This window comes from Pan paniscus, chromosome X (genome assembly GCF_029289425.2).
Source record: "Pan paniscus chromosome X, NHGRI_mPanPan1-v2.0_pri, whole genome shotgun sequence".
Lineage (NCBI taxonomy): Eukaryota > Metazoa > Chordata > Mammalia > Primates > Hominidae > Pan > Pan paniscus.
The window spans coordinates 20,870,994-20,884,149 of NC_073272.2; the positions used below are offsets into that span (position 1 = coordinate 20,870,994).

The 13,156-nt window shown below is 41.9% G+C and overlaps 1 protein-coding gene across 12 annotated transcripts in view; it reads right to left on the reverse strand.

The window, feature by feature from the left end:
* ADGRG2 (adhesion G protein-coupled receptor G2) overlaps nt 1-13,156 on the reverse strand; it is a 136,944-nt gene that overhangs the window by 85,439 nt on the left and 38,349 nt on the right. For 10 of the 12 annotated variants that reach the window (XM_024927213.4, XM_024927211.4, XM_063601886.1 and 7 more), the window contains exon 1: nt 9,372-10,601. In XM_024927213.4, coding sequence (XP_024782981.2) covers nt 9,372-9,484 — 113 coding nt within the window. In that variant the 5' untranslated portion in view covers nt 9,485-10,601. Of the gene's footprint in view, nt 1-9,371; nt 10,602-13,156 lie in introns of those variants that run through there. The other 2 variants (XM_055106772.2, XM_055106773.2) reach the window with 1 other exon arrangement.

Consider the following 13,156-nt stretch of genomic DNA (forward strand, 5'->3'; position numbering starts at 1 on the left):
ATTTAAACAGTGAAACGTAGACCTTGACACTAGATTAAAGATGATCCCCAATTCATCTTTATCCAGGGCCCCCTTTTAGGTTGTGAACTCTGATGTAAATGGCAACCTCCCTCTAGAGTTGTACAGTGCACGAACTACATGACTATATGCCGTGGTGCTTCCACTCTAAAAACTCGTTCTAGAGCTCTTCAATTTCATTAAATAGTATCAGTATCATATTTTTGAAATATATATCATCAGTGCAACCTGTTATGCCAATAAATGATAAATCTGTCTTTAGATATAGAATAATCAAAGAATAATATTAGAAAGGGAGAAATAGCTTGATACCACCATAGGGCAGGTCTGCGTGAGGGTTATTCTCTGTTATCTCTGGTTAACTGGCATACTTTGATTATACCATAGCCACTATGATATAGACAATGACCAATATTTCTGACCTGAGTTATAAGAGGTATGATAATTGTTCCCTAAGTCTTCCAGAAAACTCTATGCTTTTGAGACATTTATACGGAGTCATATATGTTGGCTTACAAGACCACCACAAGGGGAAATGTAAAAAGAGAAGGACTGCAGGGGTTCTCAGTGTGGATAAAGTGAGAACAAAAGGGGAAAAAGCAGTTGATTTGGATTGTTCAATTCTCAAAGAAGTCAGAAAAAGAATCAGGAAACTGGTAAGAAAAGCATAATTAAATTTCTATTTGAACACTGCTCAATGACTTCGATACAGGAAATATCTCAGGGAAAAAAAATGTCTTCAGTGTTCTGGGAATATGTTGGGTTAGGTTAGTTAGATCAAACCTTGGGCTGAAGACAATTAAAAATCATGAATAAAATGCTAAAAGCATTTTCTTATTATTATTAATTATTTATTTTTTGAGACAGGGTCTCATTCTGTCACCCAGGCTGGAGTGCAGTGGCATGACCACGGTTCACTGCAGCCTCAACCTCGTGGGCTCAATTGATCCTCCTGCCTCAGCCTCCTGAGTAGCTGAGACTACAGGCATGTACCACCATGCCTGGCTAATTTTTTATTTTTTGTACAGATGAAGTTTTACCATGTTGCCTAGGCTGGTATTGAACTCCTGGTCTCAAACTCCTGGGCCTCAGCCTCCCAAAGTGCTGGGATTACAGGAGTGAGCCACCGCACCCAGCACATTTTCTTTCCTCTTCTTCTTCTTCTTCTTTTTTTTTTTTGTTTGTTTGTTTGAGGCGGAGTCTCGCTCTGTCTCCCAAGCTGGAGAGCAGTGGCATGATCTCGGCTCACTGCAACCTCCGCCTCCCAGGTTCAAGCGATTCTCCTGTCTCAGCCTCCTGAGTAGCTAGGATTACAGGCGCCTGCCACCACACCCGGCTAATTTTTTCTATTTTTAGTAGAGATGGGGTTTCACCATGTTGGCCAGGCTAGTCTCGAACTCCTGACCTCAGTTGATCCACCCGGCTCGGCCTCCCAAAGTGCTGGGATTATAGGCGTGAGCCACCATGCCCAGCTGCGCATTTTCTTAAACGTATCAAAGAGCTGGCCAGATAGAAAGGAATTGCCAGGCCAAAGGTGAAACTCAAGCAGGAACCCAGGTAAGTAATGTAAGCAATGAAGCCCACTTATACCTGTGGGTATGGGCCTAATGAGGCAAACCTGAGTTTCAAATATGACATATGAAAGAAAAGTTCAGAGACATGGAGAAAAGAAATACAATGTCTAACATACATTTAAACAAAATTCAAAGAGAGAATCAGTGTTTGGAATGATAATGACTAAGTGTCTCCAAATGGGTGAAAAACACCAATCCTCAGATTTAAGGAGCCCAAAGAATCTCAATCAAAAGAAATAAAAAGAGATCTACACCTAGATACATCATAGTGAAAATGAAAACAAAAACAAAAACAAAAACAAAAACAGGAACATCTGAAAAATTGTCAGAAATACAAGACAGATAACCTTCAAAGGAGCAGCTGTTAGGCTGGGCATGCAGTGGCTCATGCCTGTAATCCCAGCACTTTGGGAGGCCGAGGCGGATGGATCACTTGAGGCCAGGAGTTCGAGGTCAGCCTGGCTAACGAGGCGGAACCCCCATCTCTACCAAAAATATATAGATTAGCCAGGTGTGGTGGCGCCCACCTGTAATCCCAGCAACTCTGGAGGCTGAGGCAGGAGAATCGCTTGAACCTGGGAGGCAGAGGTTGCAGTGAGCTGAGATCACACTACTGCACTCCAGCCTGGGCAACAGAGCAAGACTTCACCTCAAAAAAAAAAAAAAGAAAGAAAGAAAAAGGCTGTTAAGAAGCTGCTGTTAGACTGACAGCTATCTTCTCAGAAGCAACAATGGAAGCCAGAACCAGTGGAAGTCTATCTGCAGTGTGCCAGAAACAAACTGCCAACTTAGAATTCTGCTCTCAGGGAAAATATCTTTGAAGAATGAGGGCAAGATGAAGACATTTTCAGACAAACAGAAACTCTGATGTTGTTCCCTACCTGCAAATCATTACTGAAATCAATCCTAAAACATGTATTTAGGCAAAAGACATAAGAACTGAGATGAAAGGAGGAATGAGGAACAAAGAAAGTGGTGGGTTTGTGGCCAGGCCCATGGCTAACATTTCTAAGATACAAATCAAGAGTTTAAAAGAAGGCTTTGCCCCTATTCTTCCCCTAAGGCTTCATTCCAAGCTGTAAGAGGCTTTGTGCACACTCATGTGATCACCACAGCCTGCATACCCCTAACCCCCTCTCCTGCGTGCATGTACCCCTTGGTCATCCCTTGGGTCTGGGGGTACGTACACCTGCAGCATGGCTTGCAATGAGGAAGGGGAGTGCCCAGGTCCTGGAAATTGGCACAGAATGTTTGGATTGGGAATTCCAGGGTCCCGGATTCCCAGAGTACGATCTAGAAGCAAGGGTGAGGGGAACAGGGAGGCAGCTCCGGGTAGGCATGAGTTCTTGGTGCCACAGACTTCTTGCCATTTGGAGAAGGGTGGAGCTAGAGAAGGGCCAGAGAGGGGACTCTAAATCACAAGTCACAGGCCAGAGGCCCCAGGTGCCCAGAACTAGGGGTAGTACTCTCTACTGGCAAATCCAAATGAACTTTTACTATATAAAACAGTGCCAGTCATGGTGGCTCACGCCTGTAATCCCAGCACTCTGGGAGGCCGAGATGGGCAGATCACTTGAGGTCAGGAGTTCAAGACCAGCCTGGCCAACATGGTGAAACCCCATCTTTACTAAAAATACAAAAATTAGCCAGATGTGGTGGCTGGCACCTGTAACCCTAGCTTCTTGGGAGGCTGAGGCAGGAGAATTGCTTGAACCCGGGAGGTGGAGGTTGCAGTGAGCCAAGATCGTGCCACTGGACTCCAGCCTGGGTGATAGAGGGAGACTCTGTCTTGAAACAAAACAAAACAAAACTACTATATAAAACAATAACATCTTGTAGGGATTAGTGAAACATGATAAAATAAAAACATATGGCAACTACCTCATATATATAAACATAGGAGATAATATATGCATTATATGTAATATAAGTAAGGAGATGACAAAATGAAATTCAAAAATTAAAGTCTTTCAAGGTCCTTGGATTATACTAGAGGAAGCTAAAGGTATTGATTATCTTTACACATTGAAAAGTTGAGTAGACATGTTGTAATTTCTACAACAGGTTGTAATATCTTTAGTAACTAAACAACAGAAATGGGACATATAACTTCCTAACTAGTGGAGGAGGAAAACAGTTTTTAACATATTCAGTCAGTCTGAAAAAAGGCAAGAAAGAGGAGAAACAGCAACAAAGAATGGTTAGGAAAAATAGAAAGTAATAAAGATTTAAAAACAAATGCAGGCCGGTGCAGTGGCTCACGCCTGTAATCCCAACACTTCGGGAGGCCGAAGCGGGTGGATCACCTGAGGTCAGGAATTCGAGACCAGCCTGATCAACATGATGAAACTCTGTCTCTACTAAAAAAAAAAAAAAAAAAAAAAAATATTAGCCAGGTATGGTGTCAGGTGCCTGTAATCCCAGCTACTTGGGAGGCTGAGGCAGGAGAATCGCTAGAACCCAGGAGGCAGAGGTTGCAGTGAGCCGAGATTGCGCCACTACACTCCAGCCTGGGCAACAAGAGTGAAACTCTATTTCAAAAAAAAAAAAAAAATGGAGATCAATGATTCATGAAATATAAATGGACTCAATGATTCCATTAAAAGGCAAAGATTATCAGACTGAAAAAAATACAAACTCCAATTATATGCTATTTACAAGGACACAAATAGAACCTAATGATTCAGAAAGTTTGAAAGTAAAGAGATGGAAAAGATATGCTATGCCCACACTAATCAAAAGAAAATTAATGCGTTTATACTAATATCAGACAAATTATACTTTAAAGCAAAATACTTTACCTAGAAATAAAACCGTTCATTCATAAAAGATTCAATTCTGAATTGAAGACTGAAGAGATTTACATGTGAATGCAACTACTATAGCCTCAAAATACACCAAACAGCATTGACAGAATATAAGGAGAAATAGAACAAATCCACAATCATAATGAGAGATCTCTATCAGCAATTGGTAAAAATTAAATAAGAAAGTCATTAAGGATATAGAATATTTGAATCACACATTTAACCAACAACATGAGGACCATATCTAGAAGCCCCCATTCAACAACTGCAGCACGCATAATCTTTTCAAGTGCACATGGAATGTCTGTGAAAACCATCCAGACCAACAGAAAAGTCTCAAAAGCTTTTTAAACAATTGGAAAACAGAAAAGCAGCATGTTCTTTGACCACAACACAATTAAGGTGTAATAACAAAAAGTTAGATGTGTTATTTAACAAATAACCCATGGGTCAAAGAAGTCACAATGTTTATTAGAAAATATTCGCCAGGCGTGGTGGCTGACACCTGTAATCCCAGCACTTTGGGAGGCCAAGGCAGAAGGATTACCTGAGCCCAGGAGTTCGAGCCCAGCCTGGGCAACAAAGTGGGACCCCCCCCCCCATCTCTACAAAAAAATAAAAAAATTAGCCGGGCATGGTGGTATGCGCGCCTATGGTCCCAGCTGCATGGGAGTCTGAGGCAAGAGGATCGCTTGAGGCAAGGAGGTAGAGGCTGTAGTGAACCATGATCACGCCAATGCACTGCAGCCTGGGCAACAGAGCAAGACCTTGTCTCAAAAACAAAAAAGATAAAAGAAAAAAGAAAATATTCGACTTGATCAATAAGAAAAACACTGTATATAAAACACATAGGATACAGCTAAAGATAGAGTGAAAATTATATTTTAAACATACAAATTAGAAAAAGAGAAAGGCTTAAAATTAATGAATTAAGGTTCTTAAGAAGTGTGAAAAAGTACAGCAAAATAAACCCAAAGAAGAAGAAGGAAGGTAATAAAAAAAAAGCATATAATAAAAACAGAAAAAAGACATAAAGATTAACAAAGCCAACGTTGCTCTTTGAAAAGACAATTCTGGCAAAATCAAGAGACAGAGGGAGGGGAGGGAAAAAGGGGAGAAAAGGAGAGAGGCAGGGAGTGAGGAAGTAGCTAATAAGAGGTATGGAAAAAGCAACACACCTGTAAATGCTATAAACATAATAAATATAAAAGGCTCTTAGCAAAAACTGTCTTCAATAATTTTGAAACTCTAGATAGAAAGGGACAAATTTCTAGAAAAAAATACCAATTACCAAGAAGGAATCAAGTGGAAATGGTAAACATGAATAGTAGGTATAACCATTAAAAGTCTCAAAACTTGTCCCACAAAGAAAACTCCAGGCCCAGATGGCTTCACTGATGATTCTATCAAATATTTAAGGAATAAGAGTTTCAATCACACAGAAACTCAAGAAAAAGAGCACATCTGAACTCACTTTTACAAGGCTATCATAACCCCGATGCCAAAACCAGACAAGAAAAGTCCTTAGATTTTTGCCCATTATATAAATCAAATGAGACTGTTTTCAGATTTCTCCAAAATGCTCACAGAAATGTCTAGAAGCAATTTCAAATCTTGTACATTGAGGTAGTTTGAATAAATATTGGACAAAAGGAACTATTCTGAACTTCAGCAACAAAATTTTTTGAAGATAAGGTCACCAAGAACTAAAGCCAGTATTACCGTAGTAAGAGAAACAACATCCCATATGCCAAAAACAACCATGTCCTAAAGATGACAGAAACTAGGTTAACTGGTAAGTGCTGAATAGGAACTCTAAAACAGCAGCCTTGTATGTTGTTTGTCAGAGCACAAAGTAAAGCCAATGCTGAGCCATACGGCATCATTGCAGTGTGAAACTTACACATCTCTAGAATCAAATGGAAGGAAATGATTTGGTCTTTACAGTGCAAAAATGATTTTCTTAATAAGCGGTAAGTGCTTTCTGATGCAGAAAAAGGAAGCTTTATTCAATAAAACAAGTGAATCAATATCAGACTTGCAAGATTAGAACTAAATTGTGCGCTTAATGTAAACATACACTCACCAAACCTGGTGAGGGGTGTTCTGCTTTTTGTTTGGTTTGGTTTTTGTTTTTTTTTTTTGAGACGGAGTTTTGCTCTTGTCACCCAGGCTGGAATGCAATGGCGTGATCTCGGCTCACCGCAACCTCCACCTCCCGGTTCAAGCAATTCTTCTGCCTCAGCCTCCTGAGTAGCTGGGATTACAGGCGCCTGCCACCACACCTGGCTAATTTTTGTATTTTTAGTAGAGACAGGGTTTCACCCAGTTGGCCAGGCTGGTCTCGAACTCCTGACCTCAGATGACCCACCCGCCTCGGCCTCCCAAAGTGCTGGGATTCTAGACGTGAGCCACCGCGCCCGGCTGAGGGGTGTTCTGTTTTTTGGCTCCCTTGCTCATCTCCAGATTTCTCCACTCTCTCATACCTGCGATCTACCATACTCTTGATTAGCCATGTGTGAATTATCCAACGCAAGGTGAAAGCCTACTTCATCTCTCTCCCCTCATTCTTCAGGGTCTGCCCCCAATGCTTGCAGTATGTTTAACACACAATAATGAGCAGAATAGCATAGGATTCGGGAGCATGCATGGTAGAGCCATCTGTCTGCCTTCACATCTAAGCTCCACCACTTACAGTGTAAACTTGGGCTGTTCCTTAACCTCTCTGGAGTTTAAATTCTTCATCTGAAGACGTGGAAGTAATGCTAAGACCTATTTCACAGGGTTCTGTGGGGATTAAATGAGGTAATGTAATGAAAGTCTTAGTGTAGTCAAGAACTGTTAGCTATGATTACAAGCATAATTAGAAGACAAGTTTTTGGGTTTTTTAATTGTTTTTTGGTTGTTGCTGTTGTTTGCTTGTTTTTTTGTGACAGGGTCTTGCTCTGTCACCCAGGCTGGAGTGCAGTGGTACAATCTCGGCTCGCTGCAACCTCCGCCTCCCAGGCTCAAGCGATCCTCCTGCCTCAGGCTCCTGAGTAGCTGGGACTATAGGCACACGCCACCATACTCAGCTAAAGAAGATAAGTTTATAATACACTCCAGTCCAAAATGTAAACAGATTTTGGAATTATTTCCAAAATAATTGACATCCATTCATCTAGTTGACGAATGTTTATTGAAGTTCTATTACAAGCAAGATTCTATGCCAGGGACTTGAGATACCACAAAAAACAAGGCAGATATCTTTCCTGCCCTCGATAGCTTAATAGCCACTACTCAGATTCATTGGTCATTGGCATGGCCAAATAAATAGTGATTTTTTTTAAAACAACAAACAAAAGATACTTTCTCTTCATGGTCCATCAGACTCGACTTTGCCTAAAAACAAAAACAAGGAAGCAGAACACAATAGCCTCTCCTATATAGGCTTGATCTCCACCTCACCCCCACACCCACAGCAGGCACTCGACAAAGATTTTTTCATTGATTTGGTCCAGAATCTACTGCTGCAAAATAATTCTATCAATATGTAGAGGAGAGAAATAAGAGGCTCCTCTTAAAAGCCTCCTGGGGCATTGATCTGCACTGCAGGGCTGGGGCAGGGATAGGGCAAAAGCACATGGTTAGCGGTCATCTAGGAAACCATGCTGGAGAGGAAGTGAGGGACTCAGGAAACCAACCCTGCCTCACCCACCAGGGCCCACCCATCGCCAGGATTCTGTGCCCTTCCTTGGTTTTGTCATCACACCATGCCAATTCCTGCTTCAGGTCCCAGCTGGGCCATTTACTGACTGTGTGACCCTGCTCAGGTGTTATAACCTTATTTATAGCAATAACTTACTAGTATCTATTATAATAACAATGTGTTATTTATCATGTAAGTTATAATGGGATCATTCTAATTTGTATTCATTATGATAGATATTTACATTGTTTACAAAATTTTGATAATTTATGTCAATGAATTCCCAGAAATACCACTATTTATGAGTCTCAAAAGAAATAGGCTGGGTACAGTGGCTCAGGCCTGTAATCCCAGCACTTTGGGAGGCTGAAGCAGGAGGATGGATTGAGGCCAGGAGTTTGAGACCTGTCTGGCAGCATAGGGAGATCCCGTCTCTACAAAAAATAAAAAATTAGCCAGGCATGGTTGCATGCACCTGTGGTCCCAGTTACTCAGGAGGCTGAGGTGGGAGGATCACTTGAGCCTGGGAGGTCAAAACTGCAGTGAGCTGTGACTGCGCCACTGCGCTCCAACCTGGGTGACAGAGGGAGACCCTGTCTCAAAAAAAAAAAAAAAGAAAAGAAAAGAAAAGAAAAGAAAGAAAGAAAGAAAGAAAGAAAGAAAGAAAGAAAGAAAGGAAGGAAGGAAGGAAGGAAGGAAAGAAAAGAAAAAAGAAAGAAATAGGAAGCGTGAAAGTAGCGGCTTCAGAATTTCTATCTAGAAGAGGGTCATGGGCAGAAATCTGGTTGGAAGGATCCTTTGACAGCTGCATTTGCACAGCACTTAGGTCAGAAAGAGAACAAACACTTCCTTGGTCCATTTCAAAACATGACAAAAGCTGTTAGAGCCAAGGGACACACATCCAGGGAGCAGGAAAGGGGAAAACAGTGAAACAGAATCCCAAATAATTCCACGTAAATGATCATTCTCTTTCCCCAGCTTTGACCGCACCATGTAACTTCAAAATCGGTACCCATTTCTGAACGCCCATTCAAAAGCAATTGGGTTACCAAGAAGAAACAGGTCAACAATAGAATCCCCAAGGAAAAGAAAGTATCTGAAGAAAAGAGAGCTCCAAGTGGGAGTGAGGAGTTAAAAACAAAACAAAACAAACAAAAAAGAATAAAGTTGGTATGGGGATGGGAATTTGCAATGAAGGAGGGAAAATAGGAAAGAAAAAAAAAAACCCAAGCTAACATGTTCCTCATTTCTACAACATTATCTCATAGAAATAGCATTACTCACCTGACCGCAAGTTCAGAAAAAAAGGTGGAGAATCTCTGTGCACACCTGAAAATGAAAAATAAAAAAAAAAAAGCAAAATTAGACCAATGGAAAGTGGACTTTCTTGACAGCATAATACTTCAATACTGCAGTGAGCTCATCAGCCGACGCCCCCTGGGCTCCCTACTGCATGTCACAGCTTGAACTTGGCAGTGGAGTTACAGAAAAAATGGATGTAAACCCTGCTCTTGAGGAACTTACATATAAACTGGAAGCACAAGCCCAAAACCAGTTTGGGGACTGATCTTGTTAATGTGTTTTGTTTTGTTTTGTTTTGTTTTGTTTTGAGACGGAGTCTCACTCTGTCACCCAGGCTGGAGTGCAGTGGCATGATCTCGGCTCACTGCAGCCTCTACCTCCCAGGTTCAAGCAATTCTCCGGCCTCAGCCTCCTGAGCAGCTGGTATTACAGGCACACGCTACCACACCTGGCTAATTTTTTTTTTTTTTGTATTTTCAGTAGAGACAGGGTTTCACCATGTTGGCCAGGCTGGTCTCAAACTCCTGACTTCAGGTGATCTGCCCATCTCAGCCTCCCAAAGTGCTGGGATTATAGGTGTGAGCCACCACACCCAGCCTTGTTAATGTTTTTGTGGCATGAATTACTGTTCAGTTGAAGGCTTCATTAACAACATCATAGGGCACTGGACAACGAAGTGATTGGACCAGACCTGGGGTGGGGTGGTCCCTTCTAGAGACCCTGCTTGGTTAGACATTTCTTCATGTGTTTGTGACTTCACTTCCCTAGAACCTAAACTCCTTGATATCAAGGATTGGGGCATTTAGGTCTCTTGTGCCAGAGGCAGAATTCTTTCTCCACTAAAGGGCTAACTCTTGGTTAATTACTAAGTTTGGCTCAGAGTTGAAAGGGGAACATGGGGGTATTTGCAATGATATGAGGGAAAACTCAGATGCACGCTGGGGAAAGAATGGGGTATCCACCCAAGGCAGAGAGCATTGCTGACAACCTGACTTGTATCTTTTAGAATATTCCAACATGCCTTACTTCTGAACCAAAACATTGGTCCAGCTATTAGCTTGAAGATGACAGTCGCTTCAGGTAATGGTATCTTCTCATGTGAAATAGGACATAATGACTTTCAAATGAAGATCTGTGATAAGAAACGATCTCTAAGGTCATCTTGGAACCAACTGACCTACTGACAGACTGTTATAATAGCAGTTCAGTGCCCAGCAATCCCATAACCGGGTATATACCCAAGGGAATAGAAATCATTTTATTATAAAGATACATGCACACATATGTTCATTGCAGCACTATTCACAATAGCAAAGACATGGAATCAACCTAAATGCCCATCAATGATAGACTGGATAAAGAAAAAGTGGCACATATACACCATGGAATACTATGCAGCCATAAAAGGGAATGAGATTATGTCCTTTGCAGGGACATGGATGGAGCTGGAAGCCATTATCCTCAGCAAACTAATGCAGGAACAGAAAACCAAACACCACATATTCTCACTTATAAGTGGAAGTTGACACACTTATAAATGTGTCCATGTGAACACACAGACACATGGAGGGGAACAACATACACTGGGGCCTGTCGGGGAGGGGGTGGGTAGAGAATCAGGAAGAATAGCTAATGCACACTGGGCTTAATACCTAGGTGATGGGTTGATAGGTATAGCAAATCACCATGGCGCACACTTACCTGTGTAACAAACCTGCACATCCTGCACATGTACCCCAGAACTTGAAATAAAAGACAAAAATAAAGGCCAACCATGTTGTCCTGTCCTACGATGAACAATTGCGAGCACAAGTCCCAATGCTGAATGTGGACTAAATGTAGGATTAACAACTGAAAAACATTTCAATAATCAAAGAAAGAAAGAAATCTATTGTGACTTGAGTATCGAAAGAAGTTCATTTAACATTTGTGAAAATGAGAATTTTCTACATAGGGATTTCTGATATTTTGATGAAATTTCCCAACCCAAGCACACTACCTCTTCCAAAACCTTACTGATGACCATAATAAAGCACACTTAATGGTTCTTGGGAATCCAGTTTATTAATGAACAACAGGAGGCTCTGTTCGCTCCCTTGGAATACTTACAGGTAGAAAAGTAGGGCAAGCAACATGACATTTGTTTTTCCCAGTGGATGAAAAAATTGAAAAGCCTAGTAATATCCAAAGCTGGAGAGCATGTGGGGAAATAAACACCTGCATACACCATTGGTGGAAACATAAACTTTGAGAGAGTAATTTAGCTATGTTTTAAAATTTTAAGTGTGCATGCTTTTTGATACAGAAATTTGAATTCCAGAGATTGTCCCCACAGAAATACTGACCCATAGATACAAAAATATACACACAAATACTGTCATTGCAGCTGTGTGTGTGGTGGGGGGAGCCTAAGTTTCCATTAGTAGATGAAGAGTTAAACAATGGCACATCTGTGTTTTGGAATATTATGCAACACTTAAAAGTGAAGTTTATTTAGGTGTATTAACATACAGAGACTGTCAATGCATATAAGGCAAGAGAAAAAACCAAGTTTCTGAATAATATATATACGAGGACTTGTTAAGACGCAATCAAAGTTATATGTGTATGCTTATTTTTTAATTAGAAATGGGGTCTTGCCTTGTCGCCCAGGCTGAAGTGCAGTGGCTCGATCACAGCTCACTGCAGCCTCCCACTCTTGGGTTGAAGTGATCCTCCCACCTCAGTCTCCTGGGTAGCTAAGACTACAGTCACGTGCAACCATGCTCGGCTAATTTGTTAGTTTTTTGTAGAGATGGGGTCTCACCATGTTGCCCAGGCTGGTCTCAAACTCCTGGACTCAAGCAATCCTCCTGCCTTGACCTCCCAAAGTGCTGAGATTACAGATGTGAGCCACTGCACATGGCCTATCCTTATTAATACAGTGACAAGGGTGGAGGCATACAAAATAGCCTGGAAGGAAACCCACCAATAACCCAGGAGTGTGATGAGGGAAAGGATGAAGCCAAATTGCTACTCCATAGACCACAGGCATGTCTTCACATAGTACTTACACAATTAAGTAGATTTCTTCTAGTGAAGAAAAGCAGAACAGAAGGAGGGCTGAACAGAGCTCCTCCATCAAGCTCAGTGGGTGGGGAATGGGACGGAAAGCCATCACTTGCTCAGCTCAACGTCATCTCCCCTTCGCCTGCTCTACCTCAGTTAGAAAGGCCCAACTGGGAACACAAAGACTTCTGGTTTCAGGGCCAAGAAACCAGCTTCCCAGCCAGGGAGCAGGAACTCACTTCAGCAAGTTGTGGAAAATAATGGCAAAAGCAATGATGCAAAAATGCCTGATGAGGCCTGCAAGGCCTCAACTTCATTAAAGAACGGCCCATCCTTCAGTTCACAGATCCCTCCTTGCCCCTGTGGCCACCACACACCCACCAGCCTTTATCTCCTAGAGAAGCGGAACAGGAATGAGGATCTGATGAGCACCAGCGCTTCAGTGACAAAACATAGTGACTACCAATGTTTGGGGTTCTTACATCATTGAAGGGAAAGGGCAAGTCACAAAAGGAACCATATCAACTTATGTAAGACATGGCACGGAACAGAGAAATTTCGCAGAGAAGAACAGCAAACTCACCACTTGCTAGGATTCATGAAACCTCCCACAGTTGCAGATTGCCCCAAACCATGACATCAGGGAGGCTGGGAAGCCACCCAACTTCCTCTATTTATCAAGCTGGCTAAAACCCAGGGTAATACCAGTGTGACCCAAA